The 27,247-nt window shown below is 50.3% G+C and overlaps 11 protein-coding genes across 11 annotated transcripts; 8 read left to right on the plus strand and 3 right to left on the minus strand.

Moving 5' to 3' along the window:
* Positions 1 to 155: 155 nt before the first annotated feature.
* Positions 156 to 1,490, plus strand: CLAFUR5_06830 (20S-pre-rRNA D-site endonuclease nob1; the record flags this gene model as incomplete). The annotated part of the gene is made up of 1 exon (XM_047905978.1): positions 156 to 1,490. One exon carries the CDS (start codon positions 156 to 158, stop codon positions 1,488 to 1,490), a length of 1,335 nt encoding a protein of 444 aa, XP_047763816.1.
* Positions 1,491 to 2,049: 559 nt separating this feature from the next.
* Positions 2,050 to 2,525, plus strand: CLAFUR5_06831 (uncharacterized protein; the record flags this gene model as incomplete). The annotated part of the gene is made up of 2 exons (XM_047905979.1): positions 2,050 to 2,323; positions 2,374 to 2,525. 2 exons carry the CDS (start codon positions 2,050 to 2,052, stop codon positions 2,523 to 2,525), a joined length of 426 nt encoding a protein of 141 aa, XP_047763815.1.
* Positions 2,526 to 3,271: 746 nt separating this feature from the next.
* Positions 3,272 to 5,006, minus strand: CLAFUR5_06832 (Acyl-CoA ligase M9; the record flags this gene model as incomplete). Its single annotated transcript, XM_047905980.1, has 2 exons — positions 3,272 to 4,078; positions 4,179 to 5,006. 2 exons carry the CDS (start codon positions 5,004 to 5,006, stop codon positions 3,272 to 3,274), a joined length of 1,635 nt encoding a protein of 544 aa, XP_047763818.1.
* A 1,843-nt stretch (positions 5,007 to 6,849) lies between these two features.
* CLAFUR5_06833 (Adenylate-forming reductase) lies at positions 6,850 to 8,861 on the plus strand (the record flags this gene model as incomplete). Its single annotated transcript, XM_047905981.1, has 2 exons — positions 6,850 to 6,999; positions 7,053 to 8,861. 2 exons carry the CDS (start codon positions 6,850 to 6,852, stop codon positions 8,859 to 8,861), a joined length of 1,959 nt encoding a protein of 652 aa, XP_047763817.1.
* Positions 8,862 to 9,105: 244 nt separating this feature from the next.
* CLAFUR5_06834 (uncharacterized protein) lies at positions 9,106 to 9,408 on the minus strand (the record flags this gene model as incomplete). Its single annotated transcript, XM_047905982.1, has 1 exon — positions 9,106 to 9,408. One exon carries the CDS (start codon positions 9,406 to 9,408, stop codon positions 9,106 to 9,108), a length of 303 nt encoding a protein of 100 aa, XP_047763812.1.
* A 402-nt stretch (positions 9,409 to 9,810) lies between these two features.
* CLAFUR5_06835 (uncharacterized protein) lies at positions 9,811 to 10,581 on the plus strand (the record flags this gene model as incomplete). Its single annotated transcript, XM_047905983.1, has 1 exon — positions 9,811 to 10,581. The coding sequence occupies one exon, from the start codon at positions 9,811 to 9,813 to the stop codon at positions 10,579 to 10,581; it is 771 nt and encodes a 256-aa protein (XP_047763811.1).
* A 747-nt stretch (positions 10,582 to 11,328) lies between these two features.
* Positions 11,329 to 12,171, plus strand: CLAFUR5_06836 (NADPH--cytochrome P450 reductase; the record flags this gene model as incomplete). The annotated part of the gene is made up of 1 exon (XM_047905984.1): positions 11,329 to 12,171. The coding sequence occupies one exon, from the start codon at positions 11,329 to 11,331 to the stop codon at positions 12,169 to 12,171; it is 843 nt and encodes a 280-aa protein (XP_047763814.1).
* A 159-nt stretch (positions 12,172 to 12,330) lies between these two features.
* On the plus strand, positions 12,331 to 12,660 carry CLAFUR5_06837 (uncharacterized protein; the record flags this gene model as incomplete). Its single annotated transcript, XM_047905985.1, has 1 exon — positions 12,331 to 12,660. The coding sequence occupies one exon, from the start codon at positions 12,331 to 12,333 to the stop codon at positions 12,658 to 12,660; it is 330 nt and encodes a 109-aa protein (XP_047763813.1).
* A 26-nt stretch (positions 12,661 to 12,686) lies between these two features.
* Positions 12,687 to 13,166, plus strand: CLAFUR5_06838 (NADPH--cytochrome P450 reductase; the record flags this gene model as incomplete). Its single annotated transcript, XM_047905986.1, has 1 exon — positions 12,687 to 13,166. The coding sequence occupies one exon, from the start codon at positions 12,687 to 12,689 to the stop codon at positions 13,164 to 13,166; it is 480 nt and encodes a 159-aa protein (XP_047763810.1).
* A 351-nt stretch (positions 13,167 to 13,517) lies between these two features.
* On the plus strand, positions 13,518 to 14,523 carry CLAFUR5_06839 (uncharacterized protein; the record flags this gene model as incomplete). Its single annotated transcript, XM_047905987.1, has 3 exons — positions 13,518 to 14,049; positions 14,107 to 14,216; positions 14,278 to 14,523. 3 exons carry the CDS (start codon positions 13,518 to 13,520, stop codon positions 14,521 to 14,523), a joined length of 888 nt encoding a protein of 295 aa, XP_047763809.1.
* A 151-nt stretch (positions 14,524 to 14,674) lies between these two features.
* CLAFUR5_06840 (Cytochrome P450 monooxygenase 41) lies at positions 14,675 to 16,221 on the minus strand (the record flags this gene model as incomplete). Its single annotated transcript, XM_047905988.1, has 3 exons — positions 14,675 to 15,269; positions 15,305 to 15,481; positions 15,518 to 16,221. 3 exons carry the CDS (start codon positions 16,219 to 16,221, stop codon positions 14,675 to 14,677), a joined length of 1,476 nt encoding a protein of 491 aa, XP_047763377.1.
* Positions 16,222 to 27,247: the final 11,026 nt, after the last annotated feature.

A 27,247-nucleotide genomic window follows, 5' to 3' on the forward strand; every position in this document is an offset into this window, starting at 1 on the left:
TATAGGAACATATAGACCTCCTGTTCGACAGTACTCGCTTCATTGCAGCCTTCCATATTCCGTGCACGTGACCTGCTCAGATCGGCAGGAATTCGTGTGGCGCCGATCTCGAAATTTATCGAGCTTGAGCATTACTGCAACACACACATCCCAACATGGCGAGCATACAGAGCGACAAGCCAGTGAACACTGTGGTCCTCGATACCGGTGCCATCATCAAGAACGAGCCTCCAGTTTCAACGCTGCTCAATCAAGCAGAAACTCTCGTGACAGTTCCTGCTATAATCAGCGAAATCAAGGATGCAGCAACGCGAAGCCGTGTTGAGACTACATTGAAGCCATTCCTGACAATTCGATCGCCGAACCCTACAAGTATCAAATTCGTGACGGACTTTGCGCGCAAGACAGGAGATCTTGCTGTGCTCAGTAAGCCCGATATTCAGATCATTGCTTTGACTTACGAGATCGAGTGTGAGCGTAATGGTGGCGATTGGCGGTTGCGACGAGTCCCAGGCCAGAAGGGTGTGAATGGCGCCCCTCCGGCAAGGGTCGAGGCGAAGGCAGCCGAAGGCTCAGTGGTAAACGAAGGTGCGACGCCTGAGACCAATGCTGAGCTAGCAGAGATTCCAGCCGATGGCGGGAACGTCGTAACGAAGCAGGAGACGGACCTGGAAGGGCAGGCAGAGCCGATCGCCGAGGGCGAGGAGCAGACTTCTCCTGACGATGATGTTGCACAACTTACCTCCGACCTCGAAGCGACGGGTCTCGACGCAGAGCAAGACATCCCGGAGGACGCAACAGAAACCAAAGTAGACTCTGCGCAGAACTCGGCAGAAGCTCAGGAAGAGTCCGACTCTGACTCGGATGGCTGGATCACGCCGTCAAACTTGAAGAAGAAGCAAGCAGCCGATGCTGGAGCATCAACATCACAAACTCCGGAACCCAAAACGATGCAAGTGGCTGTCTTGACCTCAGATTTTGCCATGCAGAACGTCATCCTCCAGATGAACCTCAACCTCCTATCGCCTTCCATGACCAGGATCAAGCAGCTCAGGACATACGTCCTGCGGTGCCACGCTTGCTTCTGCGTCCACAAAGATCTCAGCAAGCAATTCTGCTCGCGCTGCGGTCAGCCATCACTCACACGGGTTTCATGCTCGACAAGTGCAAACGGCGAGTTCAAACTGCACCTCAAGAAGAACATGCAATGGAACACGAGAGGAGATCGATACAGCATACCCAAGCCTGTCCACGGCTCGACGAATGCACGTCGGTTCCACGGTGGTGGCAAGGGCGGCTGGGGCACCGAGTTGATCTTGGCGGAAGACCAGAAGGAGGCCGTGAGGGCAGGCGCTGTGGAGAGGAGGCAGAAGGAGCGAAGTCTCATGGACGAGGACTACTTGCCGAGCATCTTGACTGGTGATCGCAATCGAGCTGGTGGGAGGATGAAGGTCGGTGCTGGCAGGAACGTGAATTCGAAGAAGCGTTGAAGGAACTTGGGTATTACGAAGGGACGAATCTGGCTGATCAATAGAGCTTCTGTGATGGCACAACTTGGACATGGGTCTGAGAAGTGGAAGTCGACTTGAGGCTGCCACCAGCAGGTGGTCGTGAGTACTGGCGACTCCGCGCAGTGGAGGAGTATCTGGCCGAGGAAGCGGAATCCGCATTTCATCGTGGGAAAGTGCGCTCTCGAGATGGCCGGCCTCGAGCGTGATTGATGCGGTGAGACTTCGAAGCGAGTGAGGGGCGAAGGCCGCCGTCAAATGCAGGCTCATTCACTGTATGTAGTTGCCAAATTTCCCGTGCATTGAGCAAACACTCGCGCTTTCCGCCACTTCTTCCTCTTGCGCGCATCCTCAATACACGCATCAATCGCCGCACAAGCCTTGCCGCTAGAAACAACCACCTTTCGCATCTTGCTGACTCGATATTGCTACTTCGCAGGTCTACAGGACACAGCATCACATCCGATAGTTACCTCGAACATCACATCCGATAGCTACCTCGAAGGACTTCCGCCATCACATCACAACCAGCACCGCCAACATGCCATCATCTAGCACACGTGACACCAAAGGCGAAAAGGAACTCATCCTCGCCTATCAGCACATCTATATGCGCTATCAGATTTGCGGCTACAAGGATGGGGCAAACTACACAACACAGGTCTTCGAGGCGCTTCTCGATTGGGGCCCTGACAGCAAATTCAGACTCATCTCGAACCTGTTTATTGAGCGAGAATGGAGAATGAAGTGGGAGGAGTTCATAGAGAGCAAGAAGACCAGCGAGAACATGTGGGCCGCGGCGGACTGGCTGGGTGGTATGTGATGTCGAGCCCTCTGTTATGGACACGATGCTAACGGAGCGTAGAAGCAGCATTTACTCTGCATGTTCGCGGCAGGGAGAGCGAGGCGGCCGGGCTTCAGCAATTCATCGAGGACACACAGAAGCTGGCGAGGGAGCACGAGTGGGATGAGAAGAATTGGTCCGACAACAGTGACTACTATCATCACGGCGGATAGGTGAAGCTGGCTGGTATGATCAGGATCACCAGCGAGGAGGTGATTGGGAGATGAGAGAAGCGGGATAGGCGTTGATCGTATACGGAGGAGGAAGGATATCTGCACCGTTCGCTCGTGCTCACAACAGGAGGACACAGCAGGCACCATCGCACTGCGAAGGCTCAAGACGAGCACACCGTCTCTTCACATCGTGTCTTGTCCAGAGAACTCCATCGCACTTGTATACAAGCTCTTACATCCACCTCGCTCTCATTCCCATGTCCCAAAATCTGTACGGATCCTCTGACGCCGCCTACACAACCTCGAAAAAATGCGTAGCCAGCTCTTATGGTTCCAACCGTCTCCCTCTCCGCGCCTCTGAATCGCAAGTACAGCAAAAGGAAAACACAGGACCTGGCGAAACGCTGGGTCAAGTGCCTGCTGGTTGAACTGTCTAATGGCGCGTGGTGATAGAAAGGAAGAGGAAGTTCGGGCGGCGTAGATTTTGTAGCGAGGTAGGGAATCACGTGGGAAGCTTTTTCGGCTGGGGCAGTGCGGCTTATCTGATCTTGCTGACTACATGCACCCAAGCTATCACAGCCTATCAGATGGTGCTAGGATAGGTGTGGCACTTCACAACAGTGAGAGACGCGACTTCTTTGGAGACGTGAAGTTTGTTATCATACAATCCTGCGGCAACGCTACATTATCATTCAAAAACGCCACCACTCTGCCTCGTTCACCTCTTAACACACCGCTTCAGATCATCATCCGCACGATGCCTTTGCCATCTCCCGCAGCTTGTTCTTCAGTATCTTGCCCGTGGCACTCTTCGGAATGGTATCTACAAACCGCACCTCACACGTCGCCACTTTATACCGACTGAGCCTCTGAAGAAGGTGTTGTTTCAGCGAGCACACCGAGATGCCAGCATCGTCCTCATTCGCCAGAACCACGAACGCCATGGGACGTTCATTGACATCTTCACCGACGCCAATCACCGCAGCGTCCTTCACATCCTTCGATACGAGAAGAGCATCTTCGATCTCTGATGGCGACACCTGAAACCCATTCACCTTGATGAGATCCTTGGCACGATCGACCAGGTATACCTTCCCGTCTTTGATGTATCCAACATCACCGGTGCGCAGCCACCCATCGACGAAAGTCTTGTCCGTGGCTTCCGTATTTCCAAGGTACTCGGACATCACATTGGGACCTCGGACGAACAACTCTCCGACTTCCTGGCCACTGGAGAGTTGAGACCGGTTCTCTTCGCTCATCTTGATCTCGAAGCCCGGGATAGCACGACCGACAGAGTATGTGGTGTTGACCTCTGGATACTTGAAGGTTGTGAACCAGCCGCCTTCGGTCATACCCCATATCTGGACGATGCGAGGCTGCTCTCCGGTATACAGCCTCAAGAATTTGGCTCGCAGTTCTCCGGCGCATGGAGCGCCTCCGGTGTATATGATCTTGAGTGATTGAATCATGGGGTGCGTAAGAGGAAAGTTGACCAGCCTCGACAGTATCGGCGGCGGTGCCAGTGTTTCTGTGATCTGGAACTCCTGGATCTGAGGGTAAGCTATGTTAGCCTTGGTATCTCAACAGAAGAGGGAAGAACCCATGGGCATGCGGAAAGCGTCTCAGGCTTCTGTGCCTGATCCTTCTCACCTTCTCGGCATATGTCTGGTCCAAGAAGCGCCTCATAAAGTAGGCCGGCACTCCAAGAAGAAGGCTATTGATGACCATGGTCGGGAAGGCGAAAGAATGGAAGATCGGCACGCACCAGAGTCGGCGGATCTCGTAAGGCTTTGCTGAGTCGTTATCTACAGCTGCTCGGCTCTCGGTCATATGAGCTCGATGTGTGCGTGCTGCCATCTTTGGTGGACCTGTCGTACCGCTTGTCGACATCAATGTCGCGACCGAGTCGATGTCGATGTCTCGGAGTCTGGCCTCAAGCTCTTCCTGGGTGCGCTTCCGGCGAAGCAAGTCGTGGAGCGACCGATATTTGCTCCTGTGCAATGTGGACGACAAGCGCCTTCCGCAGCAGTGGCGATGGTCATCTTCCTTGCGAGAGCGAGGGTAGAGGATGTCGCTGAAGAGGATGATCTCAGCTTTGGTTCCGCTATGAGACACCGCGGCGCGCACAGTCTCGAGATGTTCTTCTTCAGTCACGACATATCTGGTCTTGGATATGCGGAGGTGATGCTCGAGCTCAGGCGAGGTGTATGCGGTGTTGGTCCCTGTCCAGCGGCATTTGCTTGCCCAGATCGCATGCACCAGAATCGGGTACAAGATGTCATTGGACAGGTGCAGACACACCGTGCTATCCTTCTCGAAAGCACCAGCGAGTCCTGCGATCAAGCTCATGGCCCTCTTTCTCGACATGCACCGACTCGGTCGCATCGCATCTATCAGCATGGGCCTTTCTGGATCGTATTCACCTGACAATGCCCAGGAGACAAGATTGGTATGCTCAAATTGCGACACTTCTTCCATGTTGTTGGTTATATCTGCGGATGTTTCGACTTTACAAATTCTGGTGTATACACGCTGGTCAGCATTACTCCTGCAAAAAGTGGGCTCATTCTGGCGGAGTTGAGCTGCATATGACCTCAACTTGCTCAACCATTCTGGACGCGGCTCACAGATCGCGCTTGTATCCGACTTGCGCCGATTCCAGCTGTTTCGTAGAGCCGTGCATGTCCTTCGAAGAAGCTGCGCCACGTGTGACGGCGGTTGAACTCGGGATTCCGGCAAAGATGGACAAGATGACTCGAATCGGCTTATAAATCGATGAATAGATGGTGCACATGCGAAAGAGAGCCATCCTGGAAGCCGAGTTCAAGTGTCCATCTTGAAGGTGTTGCGACATGTGTTGCGGTGTTGCCGATCCGAGCACGTGAATGGGCATTTGTGAAGAATTTGGTGAATGAACTCGACAAAGAACGGCTCGCCCGTGGTGGAAATTGGACTGTAGCTCTGGCTCATTGAAAGACCTGTCACTCGATGCACTCAACGATGACGAGTTCTGGGATGTTATATAGAGCTGTGATGCTCTCGACTCGAGGTGTGTAGCGATGAAGTGCAGGGCAAGTGTGTCTCCTTTTGAGCCACCAAGGATGCCAATACCGTGTTGGCATCCACCACCACGACTGAGGGCGCCACGAATGACCACTACCAGATGATCGGACCTCGTTCATCTGGCCTAGTTCGATGCAGCCGCGGCTTATATGAACGAAGGGCTGTCAAGCATAAGCGCATTGGGACACAACGACCTTCTGTTTCCGATCAACACAGCCGAACGAGACGTGCTGAATGGACAGCACCAATCGCTATTTCGTGCACACGCTCAGAACGAATGTCAGCGCTCTAGTGCATCCCTTGCTTCGGCCCAGCCCAAAGATTGGCCAATCACATCGCAGCTGCCTCAGCCCTGCACCATGCATACTTCGCAGGATTCAGCTCACATTCCATTCTATGCAAGTGCAGTCCTCGCGGTAGTCTATGGAAATCGGGGTATTAGGGCATTGGCCAACTAGTCGACACCTTCGTGAAGGGCAGCAATCACTGGACAGAAAGCTCAACAGTCTTCGGCATCCCATTGCGGTGGAACGAACGTCGAACTAAGCTTCTCCCGCGGCTGTGTAACCCAGGAGCCACCATGCAGCTGGTTCCACAGATCGTTGTCAAGGACCTAAACCGAGGACTCGGTGCAGCCGCGCTGACGCCATGTGGTCATGACCGTATAGGTGGCGATGGTGCAATGCACGTATCCGCGCAACGTTCCGACGCCATGGTCGTGACAGCTCGCCCACGTTGCGCCACTGTGGCACGAATATGAACAGCATTTGCTTGGCACTCGGACGGCCTGCTCTTGAAAGAAGAAGAATCGGTGTCTTTGTTCGTGTTCCCGCTCTTCCTCGGCTGAGCGCTGGTGATGTGGCCGAGCAAAGTGTATGCCGCTCGCGCTATTGATCGGATGTGGATGTACCATGTCCAGCTGATGATGATGCTAATGTGTAAGCGGTTGCATGTCAAGCGACCTGTAGGCCGACGAAGTGAATGGGCATGATTCACCGAAGATCGTTGTGTAGGTGTATCGAGACTGCTTCTGCGAATCCATCTCGGATTGCCGCTCCTGCCGAAGATTCACATGCGAAGACTTGATATCCCGACCTTTCCCGCCAAGCTCGATTCTCTTACGACACCTCAAATTGTCCATCTCGAAAGAGAGCCTTTCCTCATCTCGCCCCGTCCTTTGTACTTTGCGACTTTCCCAAACTGCTTTGTCAGATTCCATCTTCTTTGACGATCAGCCATTCGTCTAAACGAGATTGTGATGAGAAGTCGCCGAGCCGAGTCTGCTGCCGTCGCCTGTCCACCATCGTTGCGCGACGCGCACACAAGACGGTATACCAATATCACTCCTTATCAGGAAAGCCCTTGGCTGGCATCTCGGCTCTGTCTCGCCACCATGCCGCAGCCAACAGTACGCATTGCCCAAGCAGCCGGAAATTTCGCCAAGACTAATCTACTCGACAGACAGCCGACACAACAGCTACCGAGCAGGATCATATCGAGGGCTCCGGACCTGATGACAGTATCCTAGCCACACACAATAACCCATGCCAACCCTCTTCACTTGAGCGTCCGGCCTCAGCACAAAGCACCACATCAGAGACTCGCACATTTGACGAGAACCTAGAAGCTGGCATCAGGCTACCGGAGGTTGCACATATTTACGGCTCGAGTTCTTGGATCACGCTGTGGCCATCTCGACACAAACTCGTAAACTCGGCCTCGTCGTTTTCGACTGAGGAGACTTACACGGAGAAGATAGAGCCGCCTGAGCGAGTGCTGGATATCTGTGATACACGAGGCCTAGGCGTTAAGGCTGTGACGTTTAGGGAGGATGAGAAGATCATCACTTCCATCGTCACCGATGCACATCCGGAGCCAGAGTTCTCGGAAAAGATCGCCACCAAAGCAGTGATTGATAAGATGCTTGAAGAGCACCCGCTGCCGTTAGTGACGGGTCCGGAGTGGCGGAACAGATTCCGACATGGCTTCCTGTCAATGTACCGACGCCTGCACATTGCAGTCCTGCTAGCGAACCTGATCGCCTTGGTCTACTGCATATGTCAGGTTGCCAAATATGGCTATTCCCACTACGCCTACACCGACGCATCCAACGCCGTGGCAGCAAACCTCTTCGTCGGCACCTTGATGCGCCACGAACACGCCATCAACCTCTTCTTCCGCATATGCACGATGCTGCCACACTCGACGCCACTAGCGATCCGAAGGTATGCTGCGAAGGTGTACAGCTATGGTGGGATCCACTCGGCTTGTGGGATTAGCTCGTTGTTTTGGTATGTCTTCTACGTGGTGCTGTTGCTGAAGCAATTTGGTGGATATGGAGAGGAACAAAGGCCGCTGTTACACGCGCTGCAAGCTCTGACTGGTGTGATGCTAGCGTTGTTTGCGACGTTGATAGTGATGGCGTATCCTACCATTCGCTCAAGGTACCACGACTGGTGGGAACTCTCGCACCGCTTCGCAGGCTGGACTGCCATTCTTGTCATCTGGACACAGACTGTCATTGCCGCATGGCCGATCGCAGACATTCTGGATACAAATGTCGGCATGATCCTAGTCACTACACCAGCTTTCTGGTTCCTCCTCGCAACCAGCTGCATGATCATCTACCCCTGGACACGCCTCCGTCGCCGCGAAGTCGTGGTAGAACCACTATCAGAACGAGCCACGCGCCTCCGCTTCAATAACAGAAAAGTCACGTCCTGCGTGGGTACGAGATTGGCGAACTCGCCACTCATGGAGAACCACGCCTTCGCGACGATCCCCAATCCTGATAACAAGATGGGCTACTCCGTCATCATCTCCAACGCAGGCGACTGGACCAGCAAGATAATCGCAAACCCACCCTCCCACATCTGGATGCGCGGCGCTCACACCATGGGCGTATCGCGAATCGGCCTGCTCTTCAAACCCGTCATCCTAGCCGCCACCGGCTCAGGGATCGGTCCAACGCTTTCCTTCCTACAAGCATATCCCCACTGGCCCTGTCACGTGGTGTGGTCGGCGACGTACCCCGAGGAGACGTTCGGGAAGGAGATTATGAACACTGTCCTAAGGGCGGACCCGAAGGCGGTTATTGTGTGTAGGAAAATGACGGGGAGGTATGCGATGCATGAGTTGGCGTGTGCGGCGTATAGGAGGTTTGAGGCGGAGGCGGTGGTGCTTATTAGTAATCCGATGGAGACGAGAAGGACGGTGTATGAGTTGGAGGCGAGGGGGATACCGGCTTATGGAGCGATTTTCGATTCGTGATGTGGGTTATGAAGTGAACTGATGGCAGTGATGGTGGAGTGTAGATACATGGTGTACGTAGCATCCCGTGCGAATGTACGTAGGAGCAGCTTTGATATCAAGCCTCCGCGGACCTGCAAATACACCCTTTGCCGCCAATGTTCCTCGACTCCCCATGGAGTATTCACTGTGTCGGATCTCGAGAACGGTGGTATCAAAGAGCACATGCGCTAGTCTGAGTGTAGCCAGAGCATCGCTTCCATGCTTAGTGCTCCTCGTCCACTCTAATGATCGCGCGGACTCTATCGCGGTAAGCCACGCGGAAATCAACGGGCTGTTCTCTTGGAGCTGCGCAGAAGCTGCAGCACTCGTCGTGGATCTCTCCCAAGGTCGTTGCGATACCCGCCGTCCATTCCCAGATGGTCTTGAAAGCAATCTGACGCGCCACAACACCACCCAACCCGAGGCCAATGCACAGTCCTCTGTTGGACTGCTGTGACTGCGCCGCGACCTCAAGCAGAATCTGCTCCAGAAGCTCTGGTGTGTCGAAGACACGAGCAGCCGCCATCTGTAGAAGTATTAGACAGTGGCTCTATGTGCCTTCACAATCACGTACCTTGTCTTGCAGTGAGTGAGCGACAAAGTCGAGGTGAAGTCTGCATGTCAGAATGAAGATGTAAATAGAGCCAGAGAAGGTGCAAGCATGCTCGGCGCAAACGGGAGTGGCGTCCTTAGCGTGTTTGCACAAGCGTGTCGAAGTGAAGCAAGAACGAGATTCAACTTTGCAGAACTTCACAACACTCGAAACTGCGAAATCGCCATATTCATCATGCCGGCAGCACTATTCGCCTGCTTCACGCGCTGCTCTCATGGCCGCGATCCCGAGGATGCCCCCGCCCTCCCTCCTTGCAGAGTAGCTCGCCATCACTACCGGACCAAAAGCGACTTACAAAGAATCTCTACAGACGCGATGGATGCCACAAAGGCCGAGCAGCAGGACGTGTCGAATGCCTTGCGTCGAGAGCACCGCCATCAGATCGACGCCGAAGAGCTGCGAAGGCGCCTTGAACAAGTCAGCACACGGCAAGCAGAAGAGGAATCGCACTCACATGCCACTTCGAAGGCTTCGGCAAAGAGCCCTGCAGAAGAGGCACTCGACGACCCGCCCTCGCGATTGATGGCGCTGCCTTCCGAGCTCCGCCTTCTGGTATACGAGCACTACCTCAAACTTCAGCTACCACACGAAAACCCAAGGCTCTTACTGCACGGTCGCGCCGAGAAGACTTCTGTGCGTGTCCTACCTCTTCTGGCGGTCTCGACTCAGGTCAGAGCAGAGTTCTTGCCGTTGTGGGCCAGCAGGATTACTTTCGTCCTCGGGCCAGAGAGAAATGCCTCCTACCAGGGAGAGTGCCTCGACGTTCTTCGAGACACAGTTCTACCGCATATCCGCAAATTCTGCCTGACACGCGTGACTGAAGGATATCACTGGCTCATCACCCTCAAGGGAGCCCGCGCAGCTGATTGCAGCATCATGCCGGACAGCTACTTCCACGAGGGCGCTTTCAAGGTGAATTGTATGGCAGACGACTCGCGTGCTGCCATGGAAGATTTCCTGCGCGACATATCCCGGCACAGAAGTCCGTTATGCCTCGAGAAACACGAGATCTACGAGCTCGGGGACATCTCCTTCGACATGCATCCAGACAGACCTCTCCGGTTCCGGCAAGCTGCTCGTCGCTAGAGGGCCTTGAAGTAACGCCTACTGGTGCAGGCCGTGTTTAAGATGATGCGAAGGGGTCGGAGGCTCGTTCGGCATAGCATCGTCTGGCAGAGGCAGAAGGACTAAATGGATAGCGAGCGGTGACGAAGACCTGACGGCGCGAAAGTGGTGGGGCATTGAAAGACACGGCAATGGTAGTGGTGACCGAGGGTTGATGTTCGACAGCGCTGTATGGACAATGAGAGAAGTGTCGAAGAGGTGAGGGCTGTCGTGGTCATCGGAGGACGTTGCTGGGCTCTGCGGATGGTTTCTGACTCAGCAATCACGCGCTTGTTTTGGGTGCTGTTCTCCGCAGACTATACTACCATATCTGACATGGGAAGCAAGTGCACTTTTCGCCTACCATCGGCACTTCTTGACACATGCTGCGCATGCGTCTCTAGATCTACGCTCCGTCCTCCACACTGTCTCAATGGCTGCTCCACTGCCGAGTGGACTTCACTCGTCACTGGATTCCACAAAGTGTACTGCGACTTCACCAACATGGAAGATCGTGACGAGAATGCTGCCGACGGCATTGCCACAACAAGCGATCGGCTCTGACTGTTCTGGAAAGACGAGCCTCGTGTGATCTTGCCGTCCCTCGACAGGCATCGATGAGCCTGAGGCCTACAGCAGTATGTATATGTTTGATCAAGGCCTCATGCAGTAAGTTGGACTTAGCTTCACTTCACATCTCCTTCACTCTCCACCGCAAGCTCTCTGACCATGGAGATGAACAACATCCAGCTGCCAGCACTCAGCCTGGTCAGCATCGAGAAAGTCTTCTCAGTCCTTCCAAGACACATTTCCCTCGACGATGTTGTCGCCGTGGCAGCAGTCACCGCAGTACTATGGACCCTTTGGTACCTCGGCCTGCTCTTCGAGCGATCTGACCCGCATGCCTACAAGATGTACGAAAGGCCGCAAGAGAAGATGGGAGCTATCGGTGGCGCCAAGGGAACTCGAAACGGTGCCGAAAAGCTCGACCAGATTGGGGCTGACATTGTGATCTTCTGGGGGTCCCAGTCCGGTACTGCTGAGCGCTTTGCTAACCGTCTGTCGAAGGAGATTAGACAGCGGTTTGGGAAGAAGGCTTTGGCTGCTGATGTGTCGGATTATGAGACTACCTTTATTGGTGAGATTCCAGAGACGAAGTTGGCTATCTTCGTCGTGTCTACGTTTGGCGAGGGTGATCCGAGTGATAATTTACAGGATTCTTGGAGCTGGCTTGAGACTGCTAAAGGAAGCCCGTTCGCGAACTTGAAGTATGCGGCACTCGGCCTGGGTAACAGCAACTACAAGTACTACAACGCTGTCGTCGATGTTGTGGCCGCGAAGCTCAATGCACTTGGTGCGAAGTGCCTGCTGCCTGTCGCCTACGCCGACGACGCTCAAGGCCAAACGGAGGAGCATTATCTGGAGTTCAAGGCCAACGTCTTTCAGCACTTCAAGACTAGTATGGACTTGGAGGAGTATGATCCCGTATACGAGCCGTTACTGCAGGTCGTCGAAGATACTTCGCTCGAACCAATCGCTGTTCGCGGGAGAGCCCTGGGTTCCCAAGCGTGACCGAAAAGCTGAGCGCATCATGTCCCCAGTGCACTCACTACCAGTCAAAGCGACTCGGGAGCTATTCGACGATGCCACGGAACGGAACTGTATCCACATGGAAGTCGACCTGCACGAACACCCGAACCTGAAGCACAAGACCGGTGATCACCTAGGAGTATGGGCCGCAAACCCCAAGCCAGAAGTCGAGCGCCTACTCTCCAGTCTCGGCAAACTCTCTTCCCGCACATCTCCTGTTTCTCTACGCTCCCTCAATGCAGAGACCAAGCAACAACTCTCGAGGCCCTCTTCACGACCTACCTCGAAACATGTGCCGCAGTACCACGGGAGATTATCGCCTCCTTGATCCAATTCGCTCCGACCCCAACCGCCGAGGCCCTACTCACAAAACTCAGCACCGACAAGACCGCCTACGACCACCTCGCCTCCTCCACCTACCTCAACCTTCCCCGCCTCCTCGAACACATCGCCCCTAGCGAGGCCGCTTAGTCCTCCCTCCCCCTCTCCTCCCCGCCATGCAACCCCGCTACTACTCCATCTCCTCCTCCTCCATCGTGCACGCCCACCAAATCGCCATCACTGCCGTCGTCTCCGACAAGCGTATGGCCGGCGAAGCCGTCATTCCAGGCTTGTGCACGAACCATCTCCTCGGTCTGCAGAAATCTTTCCTCGGCCAGGAGGGCACTGAGACGAGGGTTAACGCGCATGTGCGGAAGTCTACCTTCAAAACGCCGGCGAATATGGCGGCACCGATTGTCATGGTGGCGGCGGGGATGGGGGTTGCGCCGTTTAGGGCTTTCCTACAGGAGAGGGCGAGGATGCAGAGGATGGGGAGGGAGATTGGAAGGACTGTTCTGTTCTTTGGGTGTAGGAATGAGCGCCAAGATTTCCTATATTGCGAGGAGCTGACCATCTGTGCGATCGTCGGAAACACCACGGCCAGAGAATGGTTCAGGCCGTACACTTCCGGACTTTTCATCCCCAGCGTCGATTGATGAACTGACCAGACGGCACGAGGATCGTCTTGATACTTCGTGCTCGCCCTGTGCCGCAATGTTCCCAGTTGGTAGCACATATGGGACTTCACCAGGCAGTCTTCCCACTCCGAGAGCGATCTCCAGACTGAACTTGTCTCGGAGGGAAGGCTACCTAATTCAGCACTTCATCAACCAAATGGGACCTTGGCTGGATGTTTGCGATCTCTCGATACCGTTCACCCATGAGTTGCCCAGACGTGCCATGCACAAGCCAATGGTTCTTTATGCCATACTGGCTCTGACATCCCGCCATTTGGCTGTCCTAACAAGCAAGCCTGAGCCAGCTGAAGCTTCATTCTACCATGGGCAATGCCTGCGTTTGGTCATAGATCAACTATCAGGGCCCGAGTCACTGTACGACGACAATTTGTTGTCACAGTGGTATGTCTGCGTGTGTACTCAACCTCCTCGTACACACGTGATAACCACTTGCATCCGGATGGCACTGGCCGGCTACTACGCGCCATACCTAGGTTTGCACATTCGGGAGGGCTGGGTGAAGGAGCGTGTTGGCAGGCCTTGCGCCAAGACATCTACATATCGTTGACCAGAAGTGTGGCACCGAGCTTCTGGCTTGAGCTGTTTGACCAGTCGTCAGCGTTCACGTTCCGTGACGATGGAGCCTGCGCCAACGTGGTGGTGCTTCTCTTCGCTCAAATCTTGAGACTTACCTACAGCACTGGCGACCATGACAACAGTGGAGGATGGGCACGTTTCAGGGCAGACGTGGAAGCTTGCAATGACAGGAGACGCCGACTAATCCAACCCATCTACTACGAGGACTTTGACGTCGCCGCGAACCGACCAATCCCGGTCGTCCACATGATCAGCCCACCGCAAGGTATGTGATCCGAGCACTTATTCGCACTCGTATAGCAGAGCACTGACCCACATCAAGTCGCAGCGATGCAGTACTACCACGCGTGCAAAATCTTCCTGCTTATGTACGCACCAGAGGCGGAATCACTTACCGGTTTCTCAGCAGCGAAGCAGCGACGTACTCTCGAGGTAAGCTCTCTCCAATAATTGTTGCTAGAACAAATCCCTAGATGTTGACTTGTACCACTAGCGCGACATCACAGTCCACTTGGTCGAAATCATCGGCCTGGCTGAGTCAAATCCTTTTGTGGAAGATGCAAATTTCACAGCCATGCATTTGCTCCGAGTTGCAGGCTACTGTATTACTAACAGCGTGCAGCGGCAACACGTGCTCAGCTACCTGAAGCGAGTCCAGAAGACTATGGGATGGAGCACAGTGCCGACGAAGGACATGCTTGAAGAGCAGTGGAACGATCTCGATTGGCCCAATGATTGATTTTCATGGTCAACTATCAACTACAATGTCGAAGCTCAATCGATTTGTCCGAGAGCAGGACCTCTAGGTCTATACCCAGCCTCATACGCCGAGAAAAGCATCACGCCAGAACGCTCCCAAACGTAAACATCATCATCATCCAACCATGCCATCAATTCGCCTCCACAAGAGCCTCCTTCCGGCGATGAATCTTGACCGGAAGCTCCGTCAAGTGCAGGTTCTGCCACTCGTAGCGACCAACCTCAAACTTAGGATCGGCAAACTCGAAATCGTACCTGTGAATCACACTGGCCAGTAGCACAGTCTGCTCGAGATATGCAATATTCCGCCCAATGCAGCCACGAGCACCAGCCGAAAAAGCGATGAAATAAGGCCCGAGATCTTTGCCAGCCTCGCCAAGCCACCTCTCTGGGATGTACGATTCTGGTTCAGGGAAAATCTCTGGGTCACCGTGTGCGATGAAGGAGCTGACGTTGACTGTCCTACCACCGGAGATGTGTTGACCACAGACTTCCTGGCCATCTGCTGGTGTTTGCCGGGTAAGGCCGTACGATACTGGTGGGAACATGCGAAGCCTTTCGTCGAGACAGGCGCGGAGGTATGGCAGGTACTTGACCTCCTCATAAGGTGCGACTTCCTCCTCGTCGTCGAGGGTCTCGTCAATTTCTTGCTTGAGCTTCTTCATGACTTCGGGGTGCTTGAGGAGCTGGTACATGGCGTTCGCCATGGAGATGGCAGTTGTTGTGCTGCCGACATTCATCATGATGGTGATCTCAGCGACGATCTCGCCCATTCAAGAGTATGTGGTGAGCCATTGCGGTCCTCTATCAGAGATTGGAAGAAGTCGTCAAGTTTCTCGCCGGCTTGGTAACGCTTCATGCGCTCGGCAGCGAGGTACCTTGGAATGCCGTCCCCGTCGTCGTTCAGGCTCCAGAGACGTTGGAAGTATGGCACGACCCTGGTCAGCTTTGTCATCTGCTTGTATCAGTCGTACGTGTAGCAGAAGATGGCCGTTGCTCGAGAGTTGGCGTAAAGGCATTCTCGGAGGTTGGCCTCGTATGTCGTACCATTCGGACGTGCAGCGATGCAGCGATCACTTGCGTTGTCCCAGAAGTTGAGGCGATGCGTGAGGTCAATATCAGCAATGGCGTCGAGAGTAAAGTAGTTGGTCCAAGGCCGGTAGTCAATCACAATATCCCGACCATCATCGGAGCAGCGCTTGTCGAACTGAGCAATCATCCTCTCAACCTTGTCGGCGACCTTAAACTCCCACTCCTCAAGATTCTTAAGCGCATACGCCGACGACAACACCTTCCGCTTGCGAGCATGTTCCTTCTTATCCACAACATCCGCCAGATGGAAATGCGAGCCCGACCGCACCACATACTGATCATCCTTGGTACATTTCGTGCTATGGCCGTAAATATCCTTGATAGCGCGCATGTCGCTGAAAGAGAGCGTGTTGGGGCCGGTTCGGATGATGGGTTGGCCGGAGTGGTGTTTTGCGAGCATGTACTTGGACCGGAACCCGCAGTAGGAGATGAACATGTAGCGGATGTTGGTCATGCCGGCGAACCAGGTCATGTTGGGGTAGCGGCGGAGATCTTTGGGGTCGCGGTAGTATTCGATGGTCCATTTTCCGAGGGTTAGGAGGGGGCTGAAGGTGAGGGCCACGAGGCCGAGGAGGTAGCCGTCCATTGTGAAAGCCAAGACGTGTTGACGAGACTTGCAGGCTGTGTGGCAAGAGGAGGTGTGTGATGGATCGTGAGATGGCGTGAGGACGTCTGAGCGACCTCAAAGCTACAGTCTTCATCTTAAAGATATATTTACCTCGACTTACTACGTTTTCACATGCTGTTACCAGCAGCAGCGGCCATACTTGCCGCACACAGAGCACGGATGGGGTCTCGGACTCTCCACAGAAATTAGCAGCGACTGCAGCGCTTGCAGTCACAAAGGCGGCTCATTGCGTGCATTAGGTGGAGATGCACGAGGACGGCGTGGAGGAGGTCTTGCGCAAGCCGTACATGGCGTTGATCTGCTGGGGAATCGACCTGCGAACGAGCAGAGGAGGAAGCTTTCGGACTACTTTTCTGTTCTTGATCAGAGCTTGATTTGGCGATTGACGGCTGTGCTGCTGTGGCTGGATCCGCTCGGAGAACTTCAACTTTTGCGGAGCGGGTTTTGAGGATAGGCACGAACATCGCGATGTAGGGCTGAGGGAGGGACATCTCACACGGCAGGAGTTGCTCGAGCTGTGGCATTCTGGCGAGGTACCCCGATGCTGCTTGTTGCAGTTCTGCCTTATGATGTTGATGCCTTATCGGGCGATGCTGCTCTTTGTTGGAGGTTTGAAGCTTGCCCGTGATCAGTCGAGACTTCACTCCAGGCTGCGAAGAGCATCGTCCTGCGATATGAGTCAGTGAGTCACCATGATGTCGGGCAACACTGTCGAGAAGAGTCGAAGACCGCTTCTATCGGTGGATAACGGCCTGGTACCAAGTTCTCTTTGTGAAGCCGGCGATACACAAGCTGAGTCGCCTCTATCGACAAGATCAGTGGAGGGACAGCAGCACCTATTGTCTCTCTGAAGACGGTTCTCTGGTTCAATATCGGCAAGGTCCAAAGACTTTCGACGAGCTCAACAGAATCTGCCATGCTCGTGGAAGAGAGAATCTTTCATGAGACTGCCCATGCCTCCAGGTCGCTGTCATGAGCTTCGGATCCGCATACAAGCTGCGGACGAGCTCGGTGTCAACTGAGCACAATACATGATCAGCAGGGCGCTTAAGTGATTGCTCATCCACCAAGCGCTCCGCCGCGTTCGCCATCGGACGAGCGGACACGCTGCCGAGAAGGTGGCAACCTTGCGACAACCAAAGCACGACACGGTCTATCCTGTGGCCTCCATCTGAGTCCGGGGGGCCGCCGGTACTTCGAATCAAGCCAAAAGCGTATCGTCTCCGATGCTCGGGATCTGCTTGGGACTCGGCTCTGACGTCCTTAGCAGCCAAAAAGCCTTGGTGTGTTGATGTTTACGCCAAGAGTGCATAGTCCAAAGCTGGAGAATCCCGATCAGATGCCACGAACGCATACGATATCAGCCTGTGCGGCCTGGTCGTGAAGAGAATGCCAGGCTTTACCGCCATCGCGGCTTGAGAAGCTAAGCCACGTCTGCGAAACTTGTGAAGCTACGGCGCTTATCAAGCATTTCCAAGCAAGCGGACGTTGCGAGTGGACAGCAAACTTGCACAACACCGCTTGGCCATTTGCACATGCAGGAACGATATTGACAGCTCTGGAAGACGCTGCTGGAGCTCGTTCTCTACGTCTTCGATATCAACATTGCTTGCTTGGCACCAGTCCGTCACTCGACAAATGTACTATCTCCTAAATCAGACCGCGTGGATTGAAAAAAATGTGATGTTGCGCGGTGTCCATGCAATGGTGTCGCCAAGTGACGAGCTGAGCAGGCAATAGTCAACCTCGATTGCTTGTCCTATTGTTAACGAGGTGCGAAGAGAGACAAGTTCAGCTCGAGTCACGTGATAGCGGTTTTGAAATCAACCAATAAGAGAGCGGCTTGGCCCTTCCCTCAGCTGAATATAGCCCGCTCACCACTGCCTTCAGCACTACTATTCTCACTACGTCGTGGCCTCCGGTCGAAAGCTCCCTACGGTACGACTAACGTTCGAACGTAGCTTCAGGAAATGGTTCACTTGGTAAACAAGGTGGTGGGTGCGTTTTGATGACCTTAGGCTCTCTTATTTTAGCGTTCTTTTTAAGCGAGCCAATTAAACACACACCTACCACTTTTAATCCCTAAGGGTCTAAGAATAGGCCGGGCTCTAAAGCTAATCTACTACTATAACTAATAACGCGTATAAGATATTAATCTACTTAAGGGATAGAAGCAAAGTAGATACTTATATAAACCGCGCTATCGCTAAATACGACATAATCGAAAGCCCTTATTAAGGCCATTCTAACGATCTATAAAGCAGGCTACTACCCCTAGAATTAAGGGAGTTCTACCTTATTCAATTTAGATAGCTTAAATTTCTCTTTACCCTATTTCTTTAGCTCTAAACGCCGCGGAAGTACCTAGCTATATTAGGTAACTCCTAGGCAATAGTCGCCTAGGCTAAACGTAGCCTCGTAAGTATTAAATTACTCGTAAGGAATACGTACCTAGCTACGCTAGGCTCTACTATACTATAAAATATAATAGAAGATACGTAGGCTACGGTACTACCGACGCCTACGGCTCTATAGGCAAAGCCCCCCTAAGACAACTAGTAGCAACTTATAGAGGACGCAAAAAGTATAGAAACTAACGATTAGCTCCTATACCGGTCTCTCTAGATAATAATTACTTAGCTACGTACGGCGCTAGTACTATTATATTACCGAGGGTAATAAGAAATAAGAACGACGTCTTAGGTAATTAATAAGGCCACCTAGAATTAACACCCCTATAGCTAGGCATCGGTCGTAGTATTGATACTAGGCCCCCGCCTAATATATAATATAGTTACGATCCGTATTATAGTAAAGAAAGACTAGGCCGAAGTTACAAAGCTATAAAATAAGGAGCTCGTCTAGCGATTCAACTAACTAGGGGTAGTCGTAGTGAACTAATAGTCTAACGGTACTCTATAGATCTATACTAGCTCTACTACTACTAGGAGGTACCTAGAGGTATAGCTATAGTAGGTATCTAAGGTTACGGTATTAGCAAAGGTCTTAACGAAGTAATATACGATCCTAATCTACGATATACCTAAAGAGTTCGACCTAACTAACTAAGGTCACCTACGTACTCTCTAAGAAGACAATCCGGTCACTCTTAACTCTCTAATCTAGAAGGCGACTTAGCTCTATAGGAACTAGCTAGAAGGTAAGAAGGCCTCGGTGCTAATCGTATAGCTATAAGACGTAAAAGCGGCGGATCTAGTAATAGAACAAGGCCTAATCTAGTAATATAGCCTTAAGATAGTCGAAAAGTACTCATTATCCTTTTGTGTTCTCTAATACTTCAAATACTAATAGTATAGACACCAAACCTATACGTATATAAACAAGTAGACCTACTCGAACTATATAGGAGACTATATATCTAGGGACTATATATTGGCTACGAGGCGGTACGTAAACTGTCCGGGGTACTACCTATCGTATAGCGCGGAATGCCTATAGCGGAAACTAGTAAAAAACAAGGCAATCACAAACAGAACCGTCGCCCTAAGATTCTACGGCGACTATAAGGCTGGCCTATACTAGAACTAACTAGCGGCGGTCGGGTATAAGCGCCCTAGGGCCGAGAACGATATAAAGGATACGTAACCTAGGGCGTACGGGAGGCTACGTGCTCTACTAGTTACGGCGAGGAAATCTAATAAGGCCCGGCTCCCCTTTAGTATATAACCGATAGGCGTAGACTAGGACGCGCTAGGTAGTAGGACATAGGATATTATAGAGGAAATGATTGTCGATAATAATAACTAGCCTCGATACGCTTAGTATTATCTAGTATAACGTTAACTATAGTAAGGATATAGTACAAAACTATTTTCTATACGAGGCGGACCCGTACGTCTACTACGTCCTAGTAATTAAGGAGCTATAGATTAACCCGTACTATAAGAGACTAACGACCTATAAGTTACTAGGCTATACGATATGCCTACGAAGCGACGGTAGACCCCGTACCTACTTCTATATTAGTAAGGACATACTAATGTCTAACTAGGAGGTAGTATACTATATAGATAAAGAAGGCGGGGGAGATATTACCTCCCTCTACGTAGGTAGTACCTAGATATATAACATATATATATAACCGCTAGCCTCGAGGTCTACTCGCGACCTTAGGGTCTATAGATACCTAGATAGTACGCTTAAGAGACAAGGGTACTATATTGTAGTAGGAGACTTTAATATATACTACCCTTCCTAGGAAAGCCTTATATAGCCGTACCCTATAGCCGACAAAGTAATCGACTTAATAGCGAGTAATGTAATTGTCCTTAATACCCCGAAGAACCTAGGTACCTAGAAGAGAGGGGGACTCTAAGGCACGATCGACCTCTCCTAGATCTTAGATAGCTACTACTATATAGTAACCTACTATAGGATCGAATATAAACTCAAGGCGTCGTTAGACTATATACTAGTCAGGACCTCTATTACGATATAGATATAATATATACTAGCGAGAACCCCTAAGCTAAACTAGGGAAAGGCCTACTAGGCTAATATCTAGGTATACCTTAACGACTCCGAGAGGCTAGTCTAGATCGCGTAGTAGTAATACAATAGTAAAGACGAGATAGACGAGGTAGTCTAAGGATTTATAGACGTAATAAGAAAAGCGACCTTACTTTACGTTCCGCTTACCTAACTAACGACATAGTCTAAACTATACTAGACGCTAAAGTATACTACGGTAGTAAGAGAAGTAAGGAGAGCCCGCCGGGTATAGACGAGTAGCTATAACGAGGAGGCCTAGAATGTATATAGAGAGGTATACTAATAGAAGAAAGCTACGTTACGGAGGGAGAAAGTAGTCGGCTAGAGAGCTATAGTAGAAGAAATCGCCGGCAAGCTAGCGAGGATGTAGAAGCTAGCGAAATAGGCCCGACAGGACCCTATATAGGGCCCCTCCTTCTCTATCCTAGCGCTATAATTGCCTAGTAGCCCGGTTAGCGACTCCGAGGCTAAGGCGCGTCTACTAGCTAGTAAGTTCTTCCCGCCCCTAGTCGAGGCTAATCTAAGCGAGATAAACAGCTCTACTCCCCTAGCCCCTAGTATCGCGGTCTAATAGAATATATCCGAGAGAGAAGTTGCCGCTATACTTAGGAAGTTACCGGCGAAGAAAGCCCCGGGGCCGGATAGGATTCTAAACAAGCTACTAAAGAAGTATAGAGATCAACTAGCCCTAGTAGTTATAGCGATCTTTAACGCCTACCTATAGACCGGATACTACCCGATAGTATTTTAATAATCGACGATAGTAGTCCTACGTAAGCCGCAAAAGGAAGACTATACGTAGGTAAAGTCGTACCGCCTAATTACGCTCCTTAATACTCTTAGGAAGGCGCTTAAGAAGCTAGTTATAACGAGACTCTCCGAGGCGGTAGAGGAGTACTCCCTACTCCCGGATACCTAGATAGGTACGCGCCTATAGCGATCGACGCTATCCGCGATAGAACTTATTACCTCTTAGGTAAAGGCTATCTAGCATAGGAATATAGACAAGGTAGTATCCTTACTTAGTCTAGATATATCGGGATAACACGGATAAGGCGTAAGATAGGGCGTAAACGTATTAATACCTTAGAATCGAATAAGTTCTACGAAGAAGAGAAGATAATAAAGTCGCGAAGCCGCGATAAAGCAAACGTCGAGGTCAAGGTCTAGGGTCCGGGCGCGCTAGCGCACGAGGTCACGTGACACTAAGACTAGCCTTACGAGGTGAACCTCAATACGGGAGCCTTCGACTACGTGTTATACCCGCGGCTACTCTATATCCTAAGGTCGAAAGGACTCCCTAAGTAGCTTATTAATTTCGTACGGTCCTACCTCTAAAACCGTAGCACGTCGATCCTAGTCGGCTAGTATAGAAGCCTATTTTAAGTAGTCTATACTAGAATCCCGTAAGGCTTAACGCTAGTACCTATTCTATTCCTCTTCTTTATAGCGACGCTACTCCTAGCCCTAGAATCCTAGAACACCGCTACGAGCGGCTTCGTAGACGATACGAACATCCTAGCGTAGTCTTCCTCGACTAAGGGGAACTATAGGCTACTAGAAGAGAAGTATAAGATCTACGAGGACTAGGCTAGGAGGTATAGGGCTCGGCTTGCCCTAGAAAAGTACAATCTAATACACTTTACGCGCCGGCTACGGTTCTATAATATATAAGCTTCTATCTAGATATAGGGGTATACGACTAACCCGGTAAATTAGCTTAGGATCCTCGGACTATAGGTAGACCCGGCGCTACGGTAGAGGAAGTACGTATAGGTAGTATTACGGAAAGCTAAACAGAATATAGCATTATACTAGAGGCTTACTACATCTATATAAGGGGCGGACTTTCCGTAGTTACGACTTCTATATATAGCTATTATACGGCTAGTCCTTACCTATAGTAGCTAAGTATAGTCCTTAGGTAAGAGGGCCTACCTATTAAAGGGACTCGTCGCGCCGTTAGCGAAGATCTAAAACTAATGCCTAAGTAAGGTCACCGGGGTATATAAGTAGATACTAATAAGGATACTTAAGTACGAGACCGCTATACCGCCGATCGACCTATACATCTAGGGACTACGGACCTCCTACTTAGGCAAGTCGGTATAGTACCTAGTAGAGAAGGTCATCGCTAGTATAGTCGTAAGGGCCCGCGAATTAGTACTAGCGTATAAGGGTATTCGACCCGGAAACGAGCCGAACTACCGGGTAAGGGACGAATAGCTAGTAATATAATAGGAGGGTAAGAAATCGTTTATAGAGTAACTATAGAAAGAGAGGTAGAACAACTAGGTTATAGGGTATAGTAGACGCCCTTAGCTAGCGGGACAACCTAAGGAATAGTTAGCTATAAAATCCGCGGTTAAGTACCCCCTAAAGCTAATCTACTACCGCCTTACGAGGGTATAGAGTAGGATAGCAACCTACTACAAAGCGAATATATCGGCCTCTAGGGGTACCTATTATAGAGGAAGGTTCTAGAATATACGAATACTAGCTATCTCTATGGCTATTACTCCTAGAATATACGGTACGTACTCCTCGTCTATCCGAGGTAGTCGCTAGGAAGGGGGGAGTAGATAGTAAAGGCGAGGAACCGGACGAATAGGGCACTTCTTAATAATATTAAGGACTTACGGCGTATTACGAACTAGATACTAGAGAAGGGCTAGCTAGAATAGTATCGCCTAGTAGGAGTAGTCTAGGAAGAGAGGACACGGCGTAGCGTAACGAGACCGGCTAGGAGCGGGGGCTAACGGGATAGTGATATAGACTACGTACGTTTAGAGGGAAAGCTAATCTAGATAAGGAGAAGTCGGGGGCGGGAAGGGTTTTTACCTATTCGGGTTTCCCTTTATATATAACAATAGATATGTACTTATATAGGCCGAATAGGGTCCTAGAATAGGGGAAAAACAAATCTATCTATCTATCTATATCCTAAGGACTCTAAGTCCCCTTATAGGATAGGTCTCGAATCCCTAGATATTTACTAGTACTACTAAGTTGTATTTTGTCTTTACCTTACTAAAATAGATAAGTTAGTACTTATCCTATACAAACTTTGCCCTATACTCTCTTACCTACTTTTCGTGTTATCTATATCTCTCCTCGAAATACGGCGTATTCGATAGCGCGTATTAAGAGCAACTTAGGAACATATAAAGCAACTGTCCGTACCGGATACCTATCGAGATATATAGCTCTAAAGCTAGCCTATTTCGAGGTTCTAGTCACCCTGTTTCTATAGCTTAGCTACGGCCCTAAGCCCCCTTCTAGACTAGCCGAAACTTAGCTAGAACATTACCTGACTTAGATTATACGCTATACTAGTAATTCACTACAAACCTACTATATACCCTTAACGTATATAGCTTGCGTAATATATAGAACACTTATAAGACCTTACGCTATAACCTAAACGGCCGCCCGCTAGTCCTCTCGAAAAGGAGAAGCCGAACTAGAGACATAGACTCTAGACTAGAAGCCTAGCTAGCGAGTATTAAGTAACTTATAAGGGAAACCTACGCCTACTAAAAACAGACATAAAGTATACTACTACTAAACTAGCAACAATATAGCTAGTAACAATAGCTAAACTAGTAATAGCTATAGTAACCGCGACTATAAGTATAGGGTAAGCCACCCCTCCGGGTTAACTAAACCTCTATATAGAAGGACCTCTATAAAGAGGCTTAAGAGATACTCGAAGTAGATAAGCGCCTAGCTAGGACGTATAAGAACACGATCGCCTAACTCCTCGGAGCCCTAAAGGTACTCGAACATTAGATCCCGAGAGCAATCTAGTAGATAAAATAGAAAGCTACTACCTAGTATACTCCTATATAGGCAAACGTAGTAGCCAGCTCCCCTAACCTACGGACCTAAAGGACAAACAACGCTATTAGGGTGTACGTTACGGACCCGGAGGAGAAGCGAGAGCTAGAGGGCCTAATAAGTAAGGAGCTAGTTAATAGGATTGGCTAGAAGGAGATAGTAGGAGCTAAAATCGAGCCTAGAGGAGTAATACGCCTCTTTATAGTATAGGAGACAGACCGACAAAAGCTCGAGACCCGTAAGGACTAGATAGTTAAGGTAGCGAGGTCGGTAAAGGTCTCTTACTAGTAGTTCACGGTAATAGCCTATAGGGTACTAAGGACCTTTAGGGTAGAGAACGACCTCGCCCTACTCTAGATATAGAACTAGAACACCTTACCGGGAGTACGCTTTACTAAAGTAGCGTAGCTAAATAAGAACGTCGAAGCTACTAAGACGTACTCCTCTCTAATCGTCTAGATAGCTACCGCGGAACAAGCGAACTAGGTCCTAGAAGAAGGACTATTCTAGTAATATAAACGCCTCGACACGGAGATATATAAGAGTAGCTATAGAGTACTCTAATGCTTTAACTACTAACAATACGGCTATATCGCGCTAAAATATACCGAGAAGACCCCTAAGTACCTATACTATATAGGACCGTATTAGGGGAAATAATACCTACGGAAGGAATCGAGGTATATATACTACGGCCGTAAACACCCGGTATACTCAAACTAATGCCCTATAAGGATAGTAGCGTAAGAAAAGGCCCGCTAGGCTAGGGTAATAACCCCGGCGAGGTACTCTATACTAACGCTCGGTAATTTCTAGTATAGAGGATTCGAGGCCGTAAAGAGGAAAAGGATAGACGAAGCGACATAAAATATATAGTAGAGTACTTACCCGCCGCCGGGACGCCCGAGGGGGCTATAGAGGGCGGGAAATAAAGCTAGATAGATACGAGTCTTTAGGTACCCCCTAACAACCGAACGCTAACTAACCTAATAGGATAGCGCGATAAACAAAAGAGCTATATAGCTAACGAGCACCCTAATAGACCTTACCCTAGCTAGTCCGTAATACTAATACAAGTCAACCTCACTATTATATAGTATAACGTTAATAAAAGTAAGGATAAGGTTTAGCTCTACTTCCTATAGGAACTCGACGACTAAAGGTATTATATCGAAGCAATATAAGAGCTATAGATAAACCTATATACTCGAAGACCTGCTACCTATACCGACCTACGGTACTATATAGCTATCGAGGGAGGCATAGGCTATAATCTAAGGATATATATATACGTTAGTAAAGTATTACGTACGGACGCCTAGAAGGTAATCTCGTACCCGGAAGGGAGTTAAGGAGACATTACGACTATCTAAATCACTACGAGTCAAGGACCTATCTAGATATATAACGTCTATAACCCTCCTCCTTAGGGAAAAACGAGTAGAGACCTCGGTACGCTAGTACGACTTAACTAGGTACTCGACTAAGGGGATATAAACTATATCCTCCTAGGCAACTTTAACCTCTACTACCTAACGTAGGGTCTAGAATTCAACCCCCCTTATATATATCTAGGTAGTGAGCTCCTAGAGATTACGGAAAGTAGGAATATAGAGCTCGTAACCCTAAAGGGTATAGAGACGTAGAAGGCAAGAATAAGCGCGAGTACTATCGACCTATACTTCCTATCGAGGGACGTAGTAATAAGGCTAGTAGAGTATAGACCTAACCTTACCCTAGAGGTAGGGTTAGACTATATCTATATCTAGATAACGATAGCGACGGGGATAGAAGAGGAGCTTCGGGGTGAAAAGCGCCTTAACTAGAAAAAAGCTCTCTAGGAGGAGATCCGGAATCTACTTAAATAGTACCTTAATAATACTAGTATCGGGGAGACGGAAGCCGAGCTTAAAAGTACGGTAGAATAGATAATAACGACGATATAGTAGGCGGCCGAGGAATATATACTAGAACTAAGGCCCTCGAAGCACTAGAAGCCCTTCTAGACCCTAGAGTACTTAGCTAAAGTTAAGGACGTAAGGAGGGTAAGGCGGTAATAGACGAAGGAGTAAAGCTAAGAAGCGTAGGACGAGTACTAGGAAGCAAGTTAGGTAAAGAAGGCCTAAATACGACGAGACAAGCGATAAGACTAGAGGGTAACTATAGGTCTCGTAATAGAGAACCCGGAGTAGATATAGCGGCTTATAAAGTAGGTAAGGGCCGGAGACGGGGATAGGACACTATACTTCCCCCTAATCTAGGATACGATAGGCATAATATAGATAACGCCGGAAGGGAAGGCGAAGGCGTTCGCCGACTACTTCTTTACGATATAGTTAACGGCCGACCTAACGGATATAGAGGGAACGATCTACCCGGAGCCACTCGATATATACTAGATAGTAGGCGAGGAGGAGATAAAGGAGATTATAGGAAAGCTAAAGGGCCGTAAGGCCCCGGGACCCGACGGTATCCTAAACCTCCTCCTTAAAGAATATAAAGAAAAAGTCGCCCTATACCTCGCTAAACTATTTACGGCTTACCTACGTAAGGGGTACTACCTACGGCCCTTTTGGCGGTCCCTTATAGTCGTCCTAAAGAAGCTATAGAAGGAAGACTATATAACGCCAAA

This window comes from Fulvia fulva, chromosome 6, assembly GCF_020509005.1.
Source record: "Fulvia fulva chromosome 6, complete sequence".
NCBI classification, from domain to species: domain Eukaryota; kingdom Fungi; phylum Ascomycota; class Dothideomycetes; order Mycosphaerellales; family Mycosphaerellaceae; genus Fulvia; species Fulvia fulva.